This window comes from Synchiropus splendidus, chromosome 18 (genome assembly GCF_027744825.2).
Source record: "Synchiropus splendidus isolate RoL2022-P1 chromosome 18, RoL_Sspl_1.0, whole genome shotgun sequence".
Classification (NCBI taxonomy): Eukaryota; Metazoa; Chordata; class Actinopteri; order Syngnathiformes; family Callionymidae; genus Synchiropus; species Synchiropus splendidus.
Window position 1 is genome coordinate 9,094,253 of NC_071351.1, and position 24,559 is coordinate 9,118,811.

Here is a 24,559-nt window from a genome sequence, read left to right on the forward strand (position 1 = left end):
TGAAGGCCTGGTGTTATCATCTGCTCATGTTCTCTCTGAGGAGCTCTGTTGGCTTGAGGCTTCATTGTTGGTGCAGAAACACTTACCTTCCTCTTTTTGTCTGTACCACACAGTCACTATCTTCAGATCTGAGCAGTGGTAGAATGGCATTAGAACAGAGTGGTTGCTGCTTTCTAAGGCAACAGCAACACATTTTCACTTGTACTTTTCTCGCAGCATTAGACACAATTGTGGTTTCACTTTCATGTTCAACCCTTCCTTGTCTTTGTGGCATACGTCTGATGATAACCAATCCAATTTCCAATGTATTCTGATTTGTTTCTTTTCTTCTGCAGCTTTTCTGAAACGCTGGGGTTGTTGGTGTGGCCAAATTTTCCCTGGATTTGACTGGTAAATTCAGAAGACTGAAGCCCAGGCTCACAGTCTACCTTTCACGGAGGCCCAGCCGTGAGAGGACTGAGGAAGGCACGTGGCGGATCATGACGGCCGACAAAGAGAAGGAGAGGGAGAAAGAACGGGACAGAGATAGAGACAGAGACCGGGACAAAAGAGAAGCCGGTAAGTCCCGTCGGCAAGACGGCGGCGACCGCGAGAGCGAAAGCTCAAGGCCCAGACGCAGTTGTACCCTGGAAGGCGGGGCCAAGAACTATGCAGAGAGTGAGCACAGCGAGGACGAGGACAACGACAACGGCAGCACGGGAGGAGGCAGTGGCACGGCGGAGGAGGCCGGAAAGAAGGGCAAAAAGAAGATGCCCAAAAAGAAGTCACGCTACGAGCGCACAGAAAATGGAGAAATCACTTCTTTTATAACAGAAGACGATGTTGTTTACAGACCAGGAGGTGAGTTGAAACCACTGGATTTACATCCTGTCCCTCGACTTCACTGGTTGTATGGCCAATATTCCAAACTCCTGCACACATTCACACAGTTGGACAATCCATGAAGTGACATGAAGTGAAGTGAATGTCATTAAGTTGCAGACATGCAAAATAAACATAAAGGAATTACATTCAGGCCATGACCACAAAATAGATTCAAATATTTTATCTCTTTATAGGAGACATGTTGAAATTAGTTTGCTGCGATATTTGTCAAACAGCTTAATTGAACAATTACCTGTCCTGGGATTGATGCCAAAGTAGCCACTCTCAGGTTCTTCCTCTGAAATTCTAAATCAAGTGTCTTTGTGTTAAGTCAGTAATACTAAGTGTACTCCAAGTAGATGATGTGATGAGCCTGTGCTCTCTAATGCAAAGGGAAAATCTAATTTTACTGGGTCTATAAATACAGACTTGTTTTCTCAGGTCTTGTGAGTCTGGGTTCACGGGCTTTTGTTGTTGCGCTTTATCCACCTGAATCATTCATGGAGCAGCCAGCAAAAGGTCAAGTCCTGATCAGTGGCCCTGATTTGCTTGAGTATTAAACGAGGAGATGCAGTGACTTGCAGCGCCTGTGTTAGTTAATCATCTTCTCCGCTCCTCAGCCGTTAAAGCACTGAACAGTCGGTCCTGTAAATATCCTCACTCTGCACTTTCAGCAGAGCTTTTCATAGCTGATCAGTTGCCAGCCAACAGCCAAGGACTCTTTTATGACCAGCTGGCTACTTTATTACAGTTTATTTGCTGTATGTGCGCGGCTTACCGCCGTGAGACGCCGCGTCACAACAATCCCAGCATCTGTCCGCCCTTAAGTTGTCGCCACACATTTATTTATGTTTCAACGCCAGACGCTGGTGAACAAAATCACGAGCCATGAACCGCAGCAGTTTCCATCCACACATTCATGTTTAAAGGAAACAAGGTTGCCTGTGACCTCATACTTAAATTTTCTGCTCAGCATAATTTTGTTATTTCAAGCTCCTGATAATCAAATTTCAAAATATGTGATGACACACTATGTTTACCCTAACTAACAATTCCAACCTGCAGCTGCAATTATATTGTTTGAAGACGTTTAAAAAGCAATTTGTTTGTAAGGCGCCGCTTCATCTGTGGATAAATATTCTTCATAATTGATGTCAATATAACCTGCAGTGTCATGACAAGCCTCTCATCCTCCTAGTGTTGCTACTACTGGCTCTGTTCAAATTTCAGTCTTGGGAGCGGGAGCACTGGTGTTTTCTCTCCGATGGCTGCCGTGTGAAAGGTGGAGGGGATGGGGAGTTAAAAAAAAAAAAGGAGCAGTCAGTCACATCAATGAAACATTCAAAAGGCATACAAACAAAGTCAAGATGTCTCTGTGGATTAGTCCTGCCGAATATTTATACGAGTGAGCAGCTCAGTTGGCGTCTGGTTGATGGGGAATATTTATGTTTCCTGTCTCTTCTTTCAATTAGTTTGACAGGTTTGCAGCTGCTATCGCAACCGTCTACTTTCGGATCAGGGATGAGTGTCCGCGACAACACACTAGTTTGTAATTTACCTCCTATTGTCAACACAGAAGATCCCTCACCTCAGCAGTTGACCTCCTGCTGTCTCTTCTGCTCATTGTTCAAGTGATAAGCTGTGTGTGTGTATGTGCCCAGCTTCTGCTTGGTCATTGGTGGCAACATTCTCGCAATCAGTTGTGATGTGTGCAGCTTAAGCAGGCACAAAGCCCACATCGGATTATGCTTCGCTAAATGTTAAATCCCTTTATAGCCGTCTAGTGTCACACAATATGTAAAACTGACCACCCTGGGTGGGGGATTTGCAAAAGCCCCACACATGTGACATAGTCTAACAAAAACAGCTCGAAGCTGGAAATGTTTACTGGCTGTCATTACGTGTGGGTTTAGCTAAACGTGTCGTCACATAAGTATTGGCAGCAGCGGAGCCAACAGCAACGCAGGTGCGAGATGGTGGAGATACCATGGGATTGAAATGTTTCCAGGAAATTGTATGATGACGCACGTTTGTGACGTCACACAGACGTCTGACAAATCCTTTCCTGTCTATGTCTTGTGATGAACTAATGAGGCTAATGCTAATTTTTTTGTGGAACTACTACTGCCGTTGGTCTGTGCCAGCTGCGGTGGCTAATGGTTGCCCCTGCAGCTTTTCACTGATGTCTGCCAAGTTAAAACAACACCAACACTGCCAACGCTGTTTGTATTTCACCAGTAGTTGTCGTGCTCAGTGGTCATATTGACAAACAAAAAGTGGCTTCAGATTCAGATTTCAAAATCGTTTTGCTGTATCAATATTTTTCTCCGGCGCAAGCTGGTACAGACTCCTGAAGCTCTGTCCAGCCGTTCCGTCCCAAAAAGATGCATTCAGCAGCTTAGAGCTCATTGATTGACTGTTGAGGGGTGCAGGGAGAAGACTATTGGGCCTGCAGCAGTTTCTCGCTGCTGTTTAAAGGGAAGAGTGTCTGTGTTGGTGTCCAGGGGGGCTGTGTCCCGGGCTGTTTGTGTGGATGGCTGCAGGCTGAAACAGCCCAATGCAGTGCAAACAGAGTTTCAGCATCGATCTGTGCCCTATGGCTGAGATCTTTCCACTTCCCCGGGCACAGTGAGACACCTCCTGTTTGCACACTCTTTCACCCCAACCTCAGATTTATAGACTTCTCTCTGGAGATAGCCTGCACAGCCATTTTGGGGGGTGAGATCAATAGGAGACACCCTAGACGCACAAACCTTTGCCCACATAAACACCAGCATTTGTGCACATTCACTGCTTTTAGGAGAGATGCCGGCAGACATTTACAATAATGTACACAAAGCACACTGAAAGACATGGTCCCTATCTCTTACAAACACACGCCGCCTCAGTGGTTAACACACACACACACTCATCCCTTCTCTCCACTGCAGCAGAACTCTGCAGGTGGCAGTCTGCCATGGTATGTCTGCTTCCTTCCTCGCTGACTTGATGGCTGCCTGGTATGTTTCAAATGTAGAGAGCTAATGGAAACCAACAGTCCCCTCCTCACAGCTGCGAAGGTTTAGTATAAAGTTAAGCGTTCAATGCGACTAATTGTCCCCCAAGATTAGACTGGTGTCTCATCCTGAGCCCTCGCTGTCTTGTCAGAGAAAAACACCTTGTGTAAATGAGTTTGGGGAGTTGTTGATGTGGACAGCTGGCGCTCCTTCGCCGCAGCCACCACAGAAACCCGAGGGAATGTGTGTGTCACTGCATGTGTCATGTCCTCGCCCGGTGTAAGCAGTATGGCACAAGTACGTGTGACACACATGTAACTGCTTAACCTTCCCTCTGCGAGGCTGTAACACAAGCCTTTTCTTTGTTTAGATCCGCTAACACGGCAGCCGCCTCCATGTTTTCATCACACCGCTTCAATCCTTTACGCTAATTGAAGTTAATCTGCTAAATCACAGTCTGACTTGGCCATGACCCTTTGAGTGCCATTATCTTATTGATCAATAGTTATATCATCAGGACTGGTTAGAAGAGAGGTGACTCAGAAGAGGACAATCTATGGATGACAGTCTGTCCGCGGAAAGAAAACTCTATAGAGAAGCTTATAATTATTATGAGATGAGCTCGTTCTTCAATTGTATGCTGTCGTTTGATTGAAATAAACAGTTATTTGGTGTAATCTAAATCAAATGATGAGATTACAAAGATGTCTGTTTCAATAAACGCCTCACACACTTCTGTAGAATCTCTTGCATGACCCTGGGCCGAAACTCTCTGTGCTACCGCTCAGCTAGCAAATAACGTCGCTACGGTCTACACTCTAGCTGTCAGTCAGACGCTTGCTTCCAGTGGAGCCTACATGAGGGACAAGCACGCAGAGCACATCAACGTGACTCGGCAGCCGTTCACTAACTGCATGGATCTATTTTTAAAAAACCCTCTGTGCTGTTGCATCCCTCCTCGAGCTGGAGACACTGGGAAAGAGCTTTTTAGTGAAATTCAACCACCTGCCGTCTGTAAATGAGAAAGCGTGGGCTTGCCGAAAGGGAAAGGGGGGCGAGGGGTTTTGTCAAAGAGCCTCTGTTCTCCCTCAGGAGCGCAGTCAGCTGTAGGCCTGCCCTGTTGCAGAGCTGATGCTATCACTTGCCAGGTATTTCCCACTGACTTTTCCAGAAGGAAGCAGGGAAAACTGTTGAGCTGGAGAATGAATGGATCCTTGGAAGTCAGTCAACGATCGTGCTCATTCGACCCCAATCAAGACCGGCACTATTTAAGAACTCGTGTCCCCAGATTCCATCTGTAGATGATGCTTCTCTTATCAAGTTGGAATTGCAGTTGATGCTTATCAGTTCCCAGATTGTAAGCGGCTCGGTCTCAGACCAAACGATGATTGAGTCACAGCCATATCTAACAATATTTCACAGAGCGGCTGGTCTTGTTGCCATAGGTTACAAAAATGAAATTACTATTCAGACGGAATATCCAGACCTTAAATATTTATGGTGGTTTGATTGAAGGCATTGGAACAACTTGAGTCGTGTTTTAAGGTGCAGCCCAAGCTTTCTAAAATTGATGTTGTTTAACAGAGCGCAGAACAAAAATCCTGGTCTCATCCTCCATCTGTTTATTTGTAAAATCATGTTTTTTTTATCAGTTTATAATGGGGTCGGAATTCTGCCTTGCTTCAGTCTCAGGCCTCTTGTTGCCCCCCCACATGCTCAGCCATTATTGCATTCCTTCAGCTATTTAATTTGACAACACTAAAGAGGGTGCACCACTCAGCTGCTGTTACACTGACCACACTTCCTAGTAGAACACTAAGGCCCTACTTCCAGGACTGAGTGGCGCAGAAGCAGATCAAGTAATGCAGACTTAATCAAGCTATTAGCTAGATTATCGATTTCTGTCTGACCAAGGTGCACATGCATTTTATAAGTTGTGAGACTAAGGCAATAACTCATTTTTCTGATAAACATAGTCCATTTTGCTTCACGACTCTCAACTATATCCTGCATGTGCTGTCGTTCCTGCTCATCTCTCTGTTTACAAAATACGGGTGTGTTTTCATTGTTGCTCAGTCGTAAAAGAAACCCAAGCTGATGTTATCTCAGCACCTCCCTCCCTCCCTCTTTTCTGCTGCAGCAAATTAAACAGCATCTTATTTGCTTGTAACAGAGAGCAGGATGCGGCGCTTTGCTGAGGCTAGGTGTGTTTTAGATTAGACATGCTTGGCAGCCGTGAGAGAATGCCTGACTGAACTATGAGCTCAGTGTGTGTGTGTATGTGTGTGTGTGAAGTAATGACAATGAGTGTTCTGAACTTCGCAGTGATAATGTAATTACAGAGACAATAGCCATCCAGATCTGGTGACACTCAAGTGCTCAGTAGCTTCATGATTACCTTCCCTGAGTCCAAACTGCTGCACTATCTTTGTGGCTGCATCATTTATCCTCACCCCAAACTCCTCCATATCTTGAGTTATTTTCAAATTCAAACCGTTGAATAAGCACACGTGGATTCAGTCCCAGGAAGGCGTGTCGTCCTTAAAATGTCCTTAAATGGCACAGGTGATATTGTTAATCTAGTCGCACCCTGTAACATTAAGATAATAGATTTTGTTACAGTACAGCAAGTCATACTTTACCCTGTTGACATTGTTCTTGGAGTTTAAATGTCATCTCAGTCGATAAAGTGTGTCATAGTTATACTTATTGGTGTTTACAACCAAACGGACTTTATTCAACGTTAGCTATTTCATATTGAAGTTTTTCGCCGAAGCACTGTTTTATATTTAGCAAAATCACAGTTGTGTTCAGTGTATTTGCCAGAAATGACACCAGCTGCAAAATGGAAATAAAATACTACAAATGTGAAATTCAGATCCCGTATACTGTATACTTTGAGAATGTTCTGTCTTTACTGTCATGTCCAATAAAAACTGATCACTGGTACAAGGAACGTCTGCAGGGTGGGGTAAAGTAGTTAAACCAGAGGCTGCTGCGGGAGTGAGAGCACTTCACAAAGACCCTGCTGTGGTCCTTTTTCTCCTTCATTGCTTCCCTTCCCCCAAAACACAGAGCCCACCACTGCTTCAACCCTCCCACTTAAGTGAGGACACACACTTCCAAAACAGCAGAGTGTGAGCAGTAACTTTAACATTGACATTCGTTGAGCTCTGTATTCCAGTTCAACCGCCTGAACTCATAAATAAATTATATTAAACACGACCCTCATATTCTGAGTGAGGGGGGCTCCAACTGACCTCCTTAAATGAATCTATGATTGAGGTGAAGGGACACTAAACCCTTAATTCTGCCGATTTGACTCATCCATTACATGTCATCTCGTTCAGATTAGTTGCTTTTGTTCTCAGCCTCCCCTGCTGCCCCTCTTCCCCCCACCAAGCCTTCTCTCCTTAACACAGCCACCGTGGGATCACACAATAGTGCTGATGGATATTTTCATTCATGTTATCTTGTAAATGACTTCCAGAGATGTTGTAGTGGAGAAATGGTGGACGAGGAGAAAAGTGAGAAGACGGCAGCTTTTACTGAGAGATATAATGCGTCTCTCATAGCCAGAAAGGGCGATAACCCCCCTCCCATACTACTTCCCTATACTCCCCCTCTCTCCCCTTACAGCTCATTCAGCCCACAGCAGATAACAAGCCCACCCTGGGGTCACACACATACACACAGAGCCTCTCCAAAAACAAAGCCCATGATGTCAGAGGCTCAGTGGTGTACACCAGACCCTCAACAAATGGTATCTTGGGTGTCAGAGCCATTTAATATCTTGTGCCAGACTTTTTTTTTTCTCTGTAAGATAAACCGCCAGCAGATCGATAACTCTGTTGACACAAACAAATAAATAACAGATGACGGCTCTGTCACTCCTCGAGGAAAGTGAAAAGCCAGCGGCGCGTCTTTTGTTAAGAAAAGTAGGGCTTAGACTTCTCCTGCATGGAGCTGCTCAGCGTGTGTTTTGGTGAAATGAGCAGCGACACTTTGTGCTGTCACTGTCAATCCCACCTGCTTAAATTGAAACCCCTGGAAAGAAGTGGAAAACAGTCTGGTTTTCTTTTTCATGATGATGTCTCCAGCTCCATCCTGCTTCACCTCCAGATGCGTTAACGCTAACCAAAAAGACAAGCATGTTGATGTGTGTTGAGTCATGAACTAAATTAAGGTCGCTTCGCTCTTTTTAATAGGATGTTCTCATGCGTCTTCATGTTTCTCTGTTGTTGCATATTCCCAACACCTTAAATAATGACTGCAATATCATGACCACAGGCAGATATCATTTATTACTATCTTCATGAAGCAATGGCTGAGTATACTGTAAGTGCTATTCAGCTCTATTTCCTCATTTCTGGCTGTCTAGTCGTGTGTAAGTCTGGGCAGCAACCACCCCCCTTCTCCACAGAAGTGTTTTTTTGTTCATTTCAGCATGAATGTTGTTGTTAAGGAGATGAGAGTTCACGACCTGGCCATACCACCAGTCACATTCAATTTAAAAGCAGCCCCCCGACTCCATCTCTACTACCTCGCCATTTTTACACACAAAAATGCTCCTTAATACACTAGTGACGGGGTTATGTAATCTGGCAACATTTTAAAACATGAATGAAGGCGCAGAGTTCATGTTTCTTCTTTTGTTTCACTGAGAAGCAAAGCTAACGGGGCATATTACGGTGCAGCGACAAACCTCGTGTTTTGTCAGAGGAGGTTACGCTGATGGCCGGCGGTGGGATGAGGTTAGCGCCAGTATTGCTCACTGGTGTATAAATGGAGTGGAACAATAACATAATTCCCCTTGGGCGTAATGTTTGCTTTGGAAAGGCAACCTTGTAGCGTTCCAAAAGTCCGTAATCCTATTACTCGCATTCCAATTGAATTTGACTCAAGGAGAAAAATGTCTTTTCAGCAGAGGTAACAGCACGCAAAATTATATATTACTGAGGCTGCCTGTGAAAACTGAAGAGCCCTGGGAATTGCAGAAATCCTCCTTCTAACCCACTTTTATTCCCTCTCCTTGCAGATTGTGTGTACATCGAAAGTCGTCGGCCCAACACACCCTACTTCATTTGTAGCATTCAGGATTTCAAGCTGGTGAGTGACTCTCTCCCTTTTGTCTGTCCTCCAAGTGAGGCTCTGGCTGGTGAGGTTCAGCCCAAATCTGTGGCAGTAATACACATGAGCAGTTGTTGCTTTTTTCCTTTGTTTGTAAGCAGGTCATTAGTGTGTTTATCTAGATAAATAATTCATAGCTGATGCTGCAATACATGCTCGATCAGGAGTACAATTAAACAACCGCAATTGTCAGTTATAATTGAGACACGAAACTGTAATCAACATTTTTACGATAGTGGCTGTTGTGGTGTTGAGTTGGGTTTGTTTTATTTACAGTTTATTGTTTTAATCGTTTTATTTCACTAGATAGAAGGAAATGGTTTTCAACTGGAGCAGCAGTTTCTTATCAACGCAATGACCGCTATTGTTCAAGCGCACAAGTCCGCTAGCTAAACACAGATTTTTTTGTGGAAGCTTTGAATGAGTTACTCCAATAAAAGTGATTTTTAATTGGTCATTCGGAATTGTTGCCATCTGCCATGACGAGAATTTGCTTCCCAATAACACGACTCCTCCTTATTGGGCTATAACTGCTTGAATTTGTAATCAATGGCCCTGTGTTGTTTAATGAAGCCTGCTGCAGGATCTTTGACTGTCTTTTAGTAGATTGTCTCTCTAAGCAGAGCACTCGGGGGCTTAGGTTAGGGGGGGCGAGTCCCGGGGGGAGGCTGGGTAATGGTTGCCAACAACAAAAGTGATGATGGGAGGTCAGCTCAGGGGCCCCACACGCCACCTTTGGAAAATGTGCTTTAGTATTTGAATGTGTGTCGGACATGTGAGAATACTTTTGGGGATGAAGGGCGATTGTTCGATGCGGACGGGGGTCCTGAGGTGAGCCAAGGGGAGGACAGGAAGGTCCCTCAACAGCAGGACTTTAATGGGATGAGAGTGCTGAGGACAGCAGGACAGTGTGCGCGCGTATACACTTTGATTAAGAATTCTTATTGAGGTCCAGGTCCGCTCACTTAGCTGACCTTCCTCCAGTTTTCTTTTTCTGTCTTCCTCTTTTATTTGACATGTCGCTCTGTCACTTCCTCCCCCCATCCACCTGTAATTAATGAACAGCCAGGAAAAAAGCCTTCTGTGTGTTTGAACAGACTGTACCCTTGTCCCCTTATGTTAAAACAACAGGCCCCGCTGGCTTTCCAAACTAGTTTGTTTTTCAATGAGCTCCCTTTGTTGCTTCGTGAATGATTGCCACATTGCAAAATGAAGATACATTGTTGACTAGAAGTTGCTGCTTTTGCTGTTAATGTAATGTAGAACTTCAAGTGTAAGTGTTGTTTTCAAATAAACAGGATTTCAGGATTTTCAGAATTCGAATGACTCCATTATATTCCACACAATGAACATTAGGGGGCTTATTATGCTAGCAAAATAATTGGATTTTATCATGAATGATGATGTGATGGTAAACACAGCTGAATGTTAAGTCTGCTAGCAAACGGCTGCTCCTGTCTCCCGTCAGTTGAGATCCACTCGAGTGTAAATGTTGCTTATTATTGCAGAGAAGCACCAAATGTGTTTATTACCTCAGACGAGAACTGGACATCACCTCATTCTCTTCATTTCCTGTCTCCGATCTCTGACACCCCTTTTTTTTGTTCTTGCTGCACAAATTATCGATCGACCCCATGCTTACCACCACCTCCATCTTTGGAGGCGGCAGCAGTGGGGGAGGAAATTTCATTGGACCAAACAGCCTCATCAATATTGCCCCTCTTACACCCTTTTTTTCTCTGCGTCCCCTCCCTCAGTCTTAAGCTGTTGCAGTCTGACTCGTGTACTTTATCTAATGACCTGTGAATCCAATTAGTGCTGTGTAGAAATCCTGAATGCAGCCATCAATCTCCCGGTGCAGGGAAGATGGAGGATTTGAAGCCCACCTCTGTGTCTCTTTATATCTCTGTCTGGATGAGTCTCTTCCCTGTGTTGATCCAAAAATCCCTGGCTGCCTTCATGTCTGTGTTCCCTCCACAGTGAGCACAGTCATCCAGCAATAATGCATGCAAAAATAAATCCATTGTGCAGCATTATTGTGGCCATTCTTGACTTGGAGAACAATCGCTTCCTCCATGGTCTGTTTTCTCCACAGTGGCAACGTCAAAGCACCCTTGTTGTAACCTCGGTGACATATTGATCCAGGGTATGGATTTCAACCCCCCCCCCCACTCCGCCCCTAAAATGTCTGCCTGGATACAAAGGTGACCAGTAGGAGGTCTTTTTAAGATATTGAAGTGTGAGACAGCGGAATTATTAATGTGCTCCCCCTGCGAGCCTTGATTTTTTTTTCATGAATCTTTATTGCCGCATAAATTGATCTTTAGTGAAACAGTGTGTTTTACTGTTTGTGTGATGAGATCAGTTAGTGGCACGAGAGAATCAAAAGGAAATCAAAGGACAGCTGGTTGTGGAGGCAAAAGTTAGGCAGGCTAGATGGTTTTGATGATGTAGATACCAGAACAAAAGGAGAAGGAGACAATAACCAATAAGGTTCATGAATGTGGGGAATGAGGACATGAATAGCATAGGCGTAAACAGAGAGGATGTTGAAGGTGGTTAGAAACACAGTCACGCCAATCGTATTCAACTCAACAAGGATCACCAGTGCACTGCTCTTGTGCCAGTGTGTGGTAGTTGTAAAGGGAGAGAACCATCTTGCTTAACTCCCCATCTTTGCCTAGAAAAACAAGTCAAATCCCATGAATCATGTCTTTGTTTGGCCTAAACTAGAAATTTATTAAAAGCTCCCAAGCAAGCCTCTCCTTCACGATGATCTACTGCTACTTGGCTTGCCATCTGAAATGTTGTCTTCATATTTATCTTCATTTTCACTACTCCATAGCCTGTTCATGGTCAGCTTCCACAAAAAATATCACTGATTCCATTCACTTATTAGATTCAGTATCACCTTTAATAACAATCTCAAAAATATTGTTAGCGTTTATTGGATTAGAAGGTCAAACGCCTTTATAATGTCATACTCTCTTGAATTAATTACGCTTCATTCAGCAGTGTAATCCTGACATATCATTTTTTCATACACAAAACGTCTGCTGATTCCACTCGATATACATCCTGATGTTTATATTCTGCCTCTTCTATAGTTGCTTTGCTCCTTCACATGTGTGCGCGGAGAAACAATGGCGCCCTGCCACCACATCTGCGCTCTCCTTTCTTCCCTCATCATTTTCTCAAGCTCATTCCCTGCTCATCCCAGCTTGTCTTTATATAGCTGTCACTCACCTCTCTCCCTCCCTCCTCCCTTCACATGTTCCAGTCTTTGTGTCCATGTCCTCGACGCTCATTGACCCCCCTCCCTAAACACCTCCTCTGCTTGTATCTAACCTCATTTGCTGTTATTGGCCAAGTCAGCTGTGTTCCTTCCATCCTCCCTTCCCCACATCCTTCTCTACTTTCTCTCCCTCCCTCTTCTACTAATGGAGTGATTGCAGCGTTTCTCCCCTGGGGAACCAGCCCTGTATCTCAAAACACACACCCACACACAGCGTCTTACACACACACGCACACACACAGCATCTCTGTTCGTATGGACATTTAATTAGATACCATGTACAATGCAATTATCTGTCCTGGAGTCCAGCTCAGTCATGATCATCTTAAGAACTAGGTTTTCTGTTTTTCACAGAGCCAGTCTTTGTTTGCTGTGTGTTCCCAACATATGTTTAGCATCGCCAGTAAGTGCATGTAAGGCTGTGTTTAGACGTGTGTTTTCTTCAACATGATCTTTGCTATCAGCATTCACCACAGGTACTTCAGATTATTAGAAGATAGTCTTGTTTGGTCAAAATGTCAGGCTTTGACATTCAAGCCATTATGTTAATGAAGTGCACTATTAGAACAAGACACTTATTTGGCTTTTGTCTCTTTCCTGTGGTGATAGGTCCATTTATGGCAGAACGGCTTCATTAAATAATTTAATTTGAATAACATATAAAATCAAAAAATGCGCAGAGAGTAAATGGAATTATAAGTGCGTATATGTGGATCTAATTTGACTCTTCTTGTATTCCCCATCTTTCTGTCCCTAAACGTTCATCCAATGTTATTTCATAATTTATTACACCTTGACAGTTTTCACAGTAAACACTGTGCCTTGAGAGCTAATATTGAGTTGTAGCTCTCACGGTTATCCAGTCGTCATTCTTTTTCAGCAGAATCTTCTCACAGTACAAAACCTGTTTGTTTCTGTTCATGCTCTCCTTTCCCCAAATAGAAAGGTAGAGCTCCTTACAGCGTCTTTATTTGTCGTGTAAACAGTGTGTGCACACCTAGTATTCAAACAAGATGTGTAATTGCGTCTCTTTCAACTGTTTTCTGCTGGTCTCAGGCAGAGCTTTATGCTATAGCCTCGGCAAATGGCGGCTATTCAAAGCTATAATTAAAAATGCCTGATAAAGATGCAAATGTATGTGCATAACTGTGGCTGCTTAACACGAGCTGTTATGAGGTTTTCTGTGGACCTGGAGTGCAGTCCTAATGGAATCCAAAGTGGAGAGAATTAGCTTAACAATGAGATCCACTAGCTAATTAGGTTGCTGGTAGCTTGTCTGCATATTCTCCGGTCTGTGCACAGGTATCATTTAACGTGTTATTCTCTGCTCTTTTCTCCGTCAATTATTCAATTTGTCTCCTCAGAAGTCGTCCGTGTTGCAGGGTGAGCGTTTAACATTTGTGTTTACTCTTAAGTTGACCTGTGCACCTGTCAACAGAACATATCACAGTTTAATGGACAACCTGAGCTTTTCATTCCGCCAAAAACTCTCCCAGCGGCTCTGAGCCGTTTAGATGATGGTAGGAGGTGGACAAGACAAGCATCACTTGTCTCTTGCAGCTGCCCGGACAGTTGAAATTCCCTTTTTTTATCTGCCTCCACGAGTCCACTGTGGTGCCCACCCCCATCAAACATTTTGAAATGCAATTATGGATCAGTGAGCAGCGCCATCAGTCGCACTTCTTGTTAATATTTATCGAGTGGAGCTGCAGCCGCTGCCATCTCTTGAGAGAGGGGCGCTACAGTCATTAGAGGCAATCTTCTGTGTGTATGAGAGAGCCAAAGTGAGAGAGATGCTCCGCTCTCTTCCTCCGTCTACTCTGCTACTGGTACATGGAATGAGGCACTATGGTGTGTGTCTGTGTGTCTGCAGAAGAGCCGTCATAGTTGTCGGCTTCTTCTGTCTGTGTGAAAGCAGATGTGACGTGTAGCTGAACGAATCGTCTTGCCGTTCGGACTGAAGCATTGTACTGTTGATGTGCAGGGGAGACTAGAGTGATGAAAAACCAGTGTTCCTCAAGTAAAACTGTGAGCTATGTAAAAAAATGTTTCAGTAAAAATAACACGTTCAACATTAAAACGCTGAAATTAAATGCAGCATCTCTAATAAAAATGTTAAAAAAAAAAAAACCAATTACCTGATGCACTTTACTTTTAGGTCAATGATATAAGATTGAAATATGTCTTCAGTGTTCTATATTCATCTTGATCTGTTTATCAGAAACATATTTTGAATGCTGACGTGTTCTGAAGTGAAGACAATCGCATTTCCTGGCTGTTAAGCCAGAGTGAAAATCCCAAACATGAACAGATTGTTAATAACGTCTGCTGGGGTTTTGGAGAAACAATAACCGCGTATGTTTGTGGTTATGATGTTGAGCAGCTGCAGAGCATTTTGGAATTAGTGTTTCTCCTTCTCTTTAGTTAAAACTATTTACCATTGATTACAATTCACTAATAAACTGTTACACCTAACTGTGTCCAGCTGCAGCAGGTTGGCCACATTTTTCCTCAAGTGAAACAGAAGAGGGGGGCGCCGCCCCCTTCTTACCTTCCACTTCTTTATTTGGCTATGACTGCAGCCTATGAGCGAAGATTTTTTACTGCTGCTTAGGCGGTGTCAGGTGACTCTACCCATTATGGCCGCTGTGATTAATGCTCCTCTGTGAAGTTAAGCACCCCACCAATCCTGCTGTTGCCTCCCTGCTTCCCTCTCTCTGTGTTTAAGTTTCAGTGAGGTGAAGCCATTAATGCTGTTCTCAGTAATAACATTAGGTCATTTAGTCCAGCCGCCGAGGTCGCCCCAGCTGCAGCAGCTGATGTTTCTCCGCAAGAATGTCTTCCAGCTAAACTGCTCCGTTCCTCTCCGGTGTCAGTTCCAAAGCTCGGTGCATTTCTCAAATCAGATGGAGACGGCCGAGCTGGCTGCTCCTTCTCTTTGGGGATGAAGGTTAGATTGATTGTCTGCGTGAGCGCAGCGATGAATAAATAAAGCAATACAAATGGCAAGGCCGAGATAACGGCACACTTCAGTGGCAGCAAGCAGCGGAGGCTGCATTCAGCCGTCCTTGTGGATATAAAACCAAACCTTCACTCTCCTTCACAGGCCTGTCCTACTGTCCCGATAACATTTACCAGCACTATCTCAGCCATTCAGATTATTGCCCAAATGGTACTTTGGAAATCGCAGTAGTAGCAGCTCATTGTATTGGATGAAATGAAGGATGTGAGCCCAGACTGCACTTTGTCATAGCATTTACAGCTCTTTATCCTGTGGAAAGCTATTTAGAGGTATTTTCATTGGATAGAGAGTAGGTTTGTTCACACCAGCCTGACAATAAGGTCCCCTCCTTATTTCAATAATCAAAAACATGACAAACACTGTTATTGCTCCACAGTAAAGTATTCATGAGTAAAAATTCAAGTGTGTTTTAATACTGACCTGAAGCAATATACTTCATGTATATTTAGTCAAATCCATTTTATTACTTAATTTATAATTTATTTAATTTAATTATTTTATTAGAATAATCATAGTGTCTGTCAAATCAGGATAAATCTCTAAATAGTTTAGACATCAAAATAACCAAATCAATGGAAATAAGAAGGTATAATCCACCAACTCATTATCGTAATTGATCTGAATTGATTTCTCAGTAGCTGACGGATGTCATTCCCTTCATCAGTTTGTCTTTTCTACTGTGCTGCTCGTGTCTTGAGTTTATGTGTTCCTGTGCTGTCACATCCAGAGCATCCCGGCTTCTTCCAACACTGAGCGTTGGCATCCTGATAAACAGGATTAAATTTTATTATCGTCTGTGATTCACTTTGCTGCTGCCGGCGGTGAAAAGCTGTGGGGGTGGGGGGGCGTTCTGAGTTGGGGGCTGCTGTGTACCTGCCATCTATCAGGAGGCATTTTATTGAGACATTAATGTTTCAATTCCACCGGTCATGCTTCAGCAGCAGAACTACTGATGGTTTTAACGCGTTTGATTCATGTTTATCGTTCTCTGTGGCTCGAAGGATGGACAAATCTTCTGTTTATGTATTTTGGTTAATGTTGTCGAATAAGGCGGATGATGTAGTCTCGCAACGATGACTGGATTACCTCCGACATATTTCTCGGGAGGCTGGAGACGCTTCAACTGCAGCATACATTTAACACTATTCTTAGAGTGTCATTTTGTAGGTAAAGCTAAAGAAATAGCAAACGCTCTATTTTTCTTACATTGACTTGATGCCACGTTTAATGTACATAATAACAGAGTACAATGCCTTGTTACATGAGCTTCAAAGGGAAACATCTGCTTTCAACAGCTCTTAGAACCAGTGAGCAAAGACGAACTTCCTTCAAACTCCAACAAGCGTGTGTCCTGAACTGACACGATCATGTGACGCATACCCTCAAACACTTGGGGGATTTTTCTGTGAAGTAAAGGACGGTGTGAAGCAAGAGCGAACCTCAGTGTGATTTTATTAGCAGTGATTACACTGACAGAAGGAGAGGCTGCTGCCGTCACAGTGAGGGGGTTGGTTAATCTGAAGAGCCAACGGCCATAGTATTTTCATAAGTCTCTTTAAAAGCTCAATCAATAGCCGCCCCACTGACCCACCACTTCTAAATTATTCAGCGAAGTAGCCTCTTGCTCAGTTGATCCCTCTGAGTTTTATTGTGAGTGTCTCAGTCTGTCTTTTTTGCTTCAGAACTCCAGCTCACAACTTGGTGAAAATGAAGAGCTTTGGAAATTCCTCTCATCAGCTCGACCGTGTCAGCAGAGATTGAAATGATACCATTGTTTACTTGAGGATATTTGAACTTCTGCTTTAGCGTGCTCATTAGTCAAACCCATATCACATGTTACCCTGCAACATGAATCAGTATCTCATATCCAATAAGAACATTTTTCTTATGGTTACGGCTTTCCAAAAGATTTTTATAAAATGTTATATAACCTTTCCCCATAATCATAATAACAACCTATATTTTAAATATTCCACAAAAATATACATTGAATGTTATTTCTTTTGTTTTTGATTGACGATATATAATAGCAGTATAAAAGTTTTTCCTTTTTACATCATGATGATTCCCCTTAATTCCCTTCCACTCCACTAGACTCCCGACTGCGCCGCTATCATCCTGGGCTGGAGCTGGTTATATTTAAGCTTCACAATAACTCTGCTGACGTTGCTGACACATTCCAAAGCACATTGAATTTGTTAAGTCATTTTTGGCATTGTCGTATACATTTCAAGTTTAGCCTGTTGCTGATCTCCCCCACTAACAGGAGCTCTGACTCATAGTCTTTCCAGGCACGTTACAAGCAAAAATGTCTCCTCTGATGTCTTCACTATCGTCTGAAGCAAATTCACAGCGCTCCAGTCTGAATGACTAAATCTTATCTTTGAAGACGAGGACCAAACAGAAAGTGGTATCTGAGGAGAATGTGGGAAAACAAACGTTCAAGAGATTTAAAGACGAGCAGATGGGTGTGACGCTTGCTGTGTTGGCTTGCTGGTTGATGTGTAAATAAGATTGTCGTCATCACACCAGGTCCTACTGATCAAAAGCTGAGGAACGATTATGGCGAAACTGTTTTTATAGACAGCATTTCTCATTTCTTAACCTTATCACCTCATTCGTTTTTGAATTATTTGAGGAGGTTTCTGTACACCAGGGTTTTGTATGGTCAGTGCTGGGAATATGAGCTTTTAAAATGTTAATTTCAATTGTCATTTAATGGTGAAAACGTAAAAAATACCAGCATCGTGCAGCGTCATCAGACCGTGGCTGTCCAGGCAGTGTGACACTCTGAATGAATGTCAGGGTTATGTTTGAAAAGAACAACTTCAGCTGGGTAAATCATTGCATTATTCAGTTTCTATTTTATATTTTGCTGTCTCATGTTTACGATGAGTGTTTGTCGTAACCATCGACCGCAGATGAATGTTTCTGTCTGTGGAGGGTATTTCTCGTCAAAAGATGTAAGCCGTTCTTACACACTGCGATTTTCCACTTCATCTAAAGAATCCACTTGTCAACCGGCTGCAGCACATTGCATCCAGAGATTGAGAACCGATAGAGCGAGGGAAGCTAGCGTGTATTTATAGAAAGTATCTGGATGAGATTGCAGCAGCTCAGAGGGGGAGCAGCTGCAGATGGCGCTGTGTTGATTCGGTGTGAGATGGTTGGCTTCCAGGTAGAGACATCCCTCAGACCTCGCTGTAATGTCAAAAATGTTCTTTTCGTGAGCGCCCGCCCCTCTCTCTGACCGATGCCCTTGTAGCCGCTTCCTCCTTCCTTCCTCCCATCGCGCCCTCCACTAGTGCGAGTTAATTTGCACCATGTGTTCTTAAACGGATGAAGGAGAAAAGAGGAAGAAATGGGGTTCGAGTGGAGGCGTGTGAACTCGATACTATTGTAAATCTTCACTTCCACAGTTCTGCCTCAAACGCCCCCCCTCCTTTCTCTCTCTCTTTTTATTGGCATGGAACACATTGGACAAGCTGGAAATTACAGCGAGTCGAGCTGAGAACGAGTGGTAAAGCCCGCCAGATACCCACTTAAGCCATTCGAAAGGTGGGGGGATGAAAAGAAGAATAAATAGTGGGCAGGCGGGAAGAGGAAGTGTAGTCGGAAGAATATGAAGATGTGGTGTAAAATTAGAGGAGGGTTTTTGGAGCAAAGGCCAATCCAATTAAAGCTTGACCAATCCAGGCAAACGTGTTCGCCAACCGTTGTAACACACACACACCGCTTGAGCACAAACCTCATTAGACGTGTACTACCTGAAAAGCTGTTCATGATTGTCATTATGACCATTGAAAGATATGTTATCGACCCAACACTTGAGGTATAAAAATATTTGTTCTGTGCTTTCCAACATTAAAAGCGGAAGAACCACTAGCATTTCCCAATAGATGATTAGCTATTGTACATGAACAGCTCAAATAAAGATGCAACAATATTTATAAAATCCATCATTTTAGATAGCTTATTGCTTTCTTTTTTACAATTCCTACTCATGGTTAGTCATGTGACAATAAATGCACAATAAAAGCTGCTACGTGAAAAAAAACGCCATGTGAAGGATGATCTGTATTTGTGATCAGTAACTTCCGAAATGAAAGAAGCATCTCAGCCCAATCTGTGTCACTAGATTAATTCTTAGAAACAGCAGCAGAAATGTGTTTTCTCTTTGGGCGTCGCATTTCCGACCACAGTGGTTTTGACTGATTTCATGGGCGAACCAGCCTCTCTGTCAGCACCACTTGCTCATATTGGTGTTGACAAAATCCCCAACATGCACCGTGTATTTGCACATTTTCACACACACAGCACAAACTTGCAGTTACACCACGATCCTGTTCTCACCCGCCTTTTCAACGTTGCGCTTGCTGAGATCTTGTTGCCCAGATCTGAAAGCGAGTGACATGAACCAGCATAAACACAATCCACGATGGTATAGACATTTCCTGGCATCAAAGGGGCAAGCAGCGCCATCCCCGTCAGTAGCTGTATTCATTACTGTTCCCGCCAAGCTCAAACACTCTTTCTTCTTGTCTTTATAGGAATGTACTTAACAGTTTCCCAGTGTTGTGTTAGTGCACAGAGCTGCCTTTGTTCCGACAGGCGGTTAACACTTGTGTGCAGAACACTCTGCATTATCAAGCCTACTGTTAAATTGACCACAAAACCTTCTTAATAAAATGATCAGGAAACGACAGACCACCCTTAAACTCTGTTTTAACACGCTAGTCTCACATTTTCCCTTTACACTGACATCTACATGTCTCATGTTAATGACTTGGTCATAAAGCCTGGTGGTCCTTCCCTTCTGCAGCAGTACTTCTGCGTCACAACCCATCACTCTGCTTGTTATAGTGCATTCCATTTGTACTCAGAACCGGACACACCCCCCAAAAATGGAATGTGGCTGTAATGTGTCTAAACATTTAAATATCAATTGCAGCTGGCATGATTCAATCTTCGCCTGAGCGTGTACCACATACAGTCGTTAAAGAGGCATTTAAATGCAGCACTATCTAACACCCAAATGAGCAAGAGAGGTTATCGATCATCACTATCGATCTGGTCGTCCTTCTTCCAGCCCTCGTCCTTGTCTGTTCTCTCACCTCATCGCATGTGCGTGAACTCCAAAGGCAGACCTATTAGCTCCTGGTTAAAGAATAGAATTAACGCCCGACTTTCTGGGCGTCGTCTCGCTTCTGTCCGACAGGATTCAGCAGCCGCCCGCCATAATTAGGTGCAAACTGTTTGCCGCCATGTTAAAATGCCATTTAAATGTCAAACGGCCAGCGTGTGTGTGTGTGTGTATGTCTGTGTGCGCGTTTGTGCACCACCATCCCTGATTCCTCTTACTGGAGATCCTTGGCTGTGTCAACCCACATAATGTTTTTGGTCATTCTCTTGTTTTGTTGTGGTTCAATACCGCAGAAAGATGACATTCACAATGTAATAAAAAGTAGCTCTTAGTTGGATTGTTTTGGGGGACTTTTTAATGCCAGATCAATGCACATGTCAGTAAATAGAAAGGTGTAAACAAAAATACAAGCTGTTTCTTTTACACTCAGTTTCCATTGTTCGACACATAAGTCTGCTCCTTTGCTTTTGTGGTACAATGTAGCTCATCCCTGCCATCCGGCAAGTGATTTACAGCAGTACATTCTTTGCTTTAGCTTCTCCATGTAAACACAACCATGTAAAAGCTGAGTCCGTCTTGGAGCAACAGCAATGTCTCGGGCAAAATCAATTTTATTTAAAATCTAACAGTGCACAGGGATCACTGCACTTCATCAGACCCATCCTTGTTTGACTTATTCTCATTTATAGTTGTGAAAAAAAGCTGTTCTTTTCTTTTGCCGATGCAACCGTGGCTTCGGTGTTGTCTGCCTTTCCATTGACTGGTGCGTCCAGCATTGCAGGCCCATATAAGGAGAGAGCATCGGCTCTGTGGTTCTGCACAGAATCACTAGGTGTCTGGAGTCCACCTGTCTGACTGAACCCACTCCAGCCAAAGTAAAACCCACCTGAGAACACTGACGTGCTGTGCTAACATGCTATGACCAGAGTATGTATTATGCTAATATGTGTGAGTGAGAAGTGTTTTCGCAGGCCGGCTGTGTTTTATGGCCTTTTAAGTAAAAGCAGGACACACATTCTCACATCTCCTCTTAAATATATATATGTATACGTGTGTGTGTGTGCGTGCGTGTGCGTTTGTCTGTGCGTGTGTAATCACTTCTAGCCGGCGAGCTCACAGGGAGAGGTGGGATCAATGCAGTGGGTTATGAGGAGAGGAGAGAGAAAGGTGAGGTGGGAGAGAGGGAGGAGGAAGATCAATATCATAGCAGTAGGGCGGGGTAATATCCACTTCATGCAGAGCTGCCATAAGCAGGGTGGATTTTGGAAGTGTATTTATATGAGGAGAGCGAGAGAGGAAGGGACAACGGAAAAATATGCAAATCTCTGTGGCGCTGGTAAACAAGAGGCTTTGTGTCAATCATTAGACGAAGTGGCATATTTTTCCATTCTCCTCTCCCCCACAACACTGATGGGGACTTGCCCGCTTGCTTCCTGCTCATTGGTCCAGAGATAGCGACAAGGGCGTGTCCACGGAACAATAATATATTTGCTTCCATGGTGATGATTCCTGCTGTATGGAGAGTCATCAGTTACTCCACCCTTCTCTGTTTTTCTGACTGTTAGTCAATGTTTGCAGGGTCATTCGATCACATCCGTATGATCAGCCACTGCCCAAGGGCAGGTGGATGTCGGCCGTTTTCTCAAGATACACGCACAACAAGAGACTCAATATATCGTCATGCTGACTGTTTTCACTCACAGGCTTCACCACAATTATGCGTCCGCAAGTGGAGGCAATTTGTTTTCATCAGATGCCGTGCTAATGCTGATTGGTCATTGTGGTCGACTGTGTCTCGCTTCTGCTTCCCTTCAAAGCAATGACTGGACTGTCCAGACATAGATGTTTGGACAGGACATGATGGCGCACTACTGGACTAAACTCTGTAAATGGACGCTTCCTCTGCGGTGTTGGGAAGTCCCCACAAGAAACATATGGTCATGATGTGTGTGTGTGTGCTCAAGAGGCATTTTTTCCTCCCCAACATGCCTCTTAATGCGTCCATGCAGTTTTCCTCCTGCATTTTTGTGAAGCCTTTCTTGGTCTGGATGTGCTCAGTTTGATTTTGACAGTCTGTGTTGCTTCTCAATAGCCTATTACAAGGCTTGTCTTCCTGTTCACCACGTCGTCCTATGACTTGTAAATAATCTGTTCTCAACATTTCCTCCTCCACAAATCAGGACAAACCTCAAAAATGCATTTATTAACATTGAATTGACAGTTTAAATGTATTTTTAAAGTTGCAGAAGAAAAACAGCATCATTGCTGAACTCCTTCTCTGACTGCAGATTTTGTCACCCTCCTCTTCTTCGAGACAGAGAGCGTTGAAAACCGGTAATTCCCCTGCCTGCAGCCAAATCCTTTACCTTCTGTATCCAGACGTGGACACTGCTGCACAGTCTGTGTGGCTGTGTCAATGTGTGCACGCATCTGCCTTTTGATTTACTCACACAGATGGATGGGAAAGACTGTGTGAGAAAGTAAAGATGATGTTTTGTTGCTCCACTTTCTCTGTGGGCTTTCGACGTTTCCCAATGTTTATGAACAATAACAAATGTGTTTGTGTGCTGAAATGTGTTCTTTGTTAGCAAGAGCTTTTGCTCTGAACTATGTATTTTATTGCCACAAAAACAGGAATCCAACAACTGCACTACAGTCTTGTTTTGCAGTCAAAAATACATGCTTATGTCAGCTAAAATAAGTCTCTGTGGTGCAGTTATGATAATTTATGCTAGTTTTAAGTTCTTTACTTCTCAGTTTTTACTGTAATTAGCATTTCATTCATTTTTGTATGTCTCCATGTGTACAGATTCAGGGTAGCAGTTAGTCGTAGCTGCTGGTGTTACTGGTCCACTCTAAGAATGTACTGTACAGCTCCTTCCAGCACTGGGCCCGTCTTGTTATTGCAGCTGTGTTGTCTACAATACATCTCTTGTTGCAGCACAGCGGGAGGTTGTTGAAGGCTTCTGGCCTCTTAGTGTGTGTGTATTTGTGCGCAAGTGTGTCTGTCATCATCACATTCTTTCCCAGTAGTGAGTCGAAACTTGCTGCGTGTAGCGCTGTGAGCTGTAACTGTGCGAGGTAGCGGCTTCGGAGCTTATACAAACAGGAGTCTCCATTTGCATCTTCCCGGAGAAGTCGTCACCGACGAGTGCGTCATTTGCATGTGATCATTTGCATATAGTACGGAACAATGTGCTTGAAGGACCACCCGGTGCTTCAGTGGTGCAGTGGCAAGCTGATCCGCAGCTTACATGGTGCCATCAGCAGAGTGACAGGGACACAAGGTCGTCCTCAGACACCCGCAGATGGATATCTTAGTTGTGCGCTTGCCGATTTTCAAGGACCTCTGTGATGCAGTCTGCCCGGTTTCTAGTGCAAGATCTAGTTTAGAGTGCCCGCATTGCTTTTATCTGCTCCCCCAAACGTGTGTTCTTTTGTCTCTTTACTGTTTAACTGATGTAGCCAAGCTGTTGACTCTTGACTATGTGTCTTTGTGAGATGTAGAGATGATAAAGAGCATGTTTCCAACTCATAAGATTCATATTTGAAATCCCTTAAGCTTTATAGTATTTTATTTATTTTCCTTCAAAACAACAAATTCCTATCTGCTGTTTTAGGCACCTACTGTATCCAAATTATCACAAGGAGAGAGAAAGTCTTTCGCTGGGCTTGACCTTGGTGGGCCTCCTTAATCTCTATTATATGTGTGCCAAATAAAAACGAAGATTGGAACTTCATAAACCCAATTATTTGTCTATGATTGTTGGTTCTTGTCTGAGAATTGTGAACCCCAGCTGCCAAAGTTGTTCACCTCCCTCTCTGAAAATAGCTTCTGTGTGGTCTTTCTTGTTTTCTCTCTCTTGTAGCCCATTTGTCAAACTTAATTTTACCTCAGTGCTTAATGGTTTTGTCACCTGGAGTGCTGCAGCAGCTAATTTCCCCCCTCTAACAGGATTCTTAACATTATTCTCCAGTTGAACTGAGCGCTCTAGTTTCAGCAGAAACGCTTCATGCTATTGCCTAGCTGTCTGGAATATTCCAAAGCTCATTACATCATGAGAAGCTAGCACTGTGTATCACCAGCAGAACAAAACAGGTTCATCACT

General features: G+C 43.6%; 1 protein-coding gene across 5 annotated transcripts in view; it reads left to right on the plus strand.

The window, feature by feature from the left end:
- Positions 1-24,559, plus strand: part of rerea (arginine-glutamic acid dipeptide (RE) repeats a) — a 112,584-nt gene that overhangs the window by 53,323 nt on the left and 34,702 nt on the right. For all 5 annotated transcript variants that reach the window (XM_053849821.1, XM_053849819.1, XM_053849820.1 and 2 more), the window contains 2 exons: positions 336-840; positions 8,899-8,969. In XM_053849821.1, coding sequence (XP_053705796.1) covers positions 480-840; positions 8,899-8,969 — 432 coding nt within the window. In that variant the 5' untranslated portion in view covers positions 336-479. The remainder of the gene's footprint in view (positions 1-335; positions 841-8,898; positions 8,970-24,559) is intronic.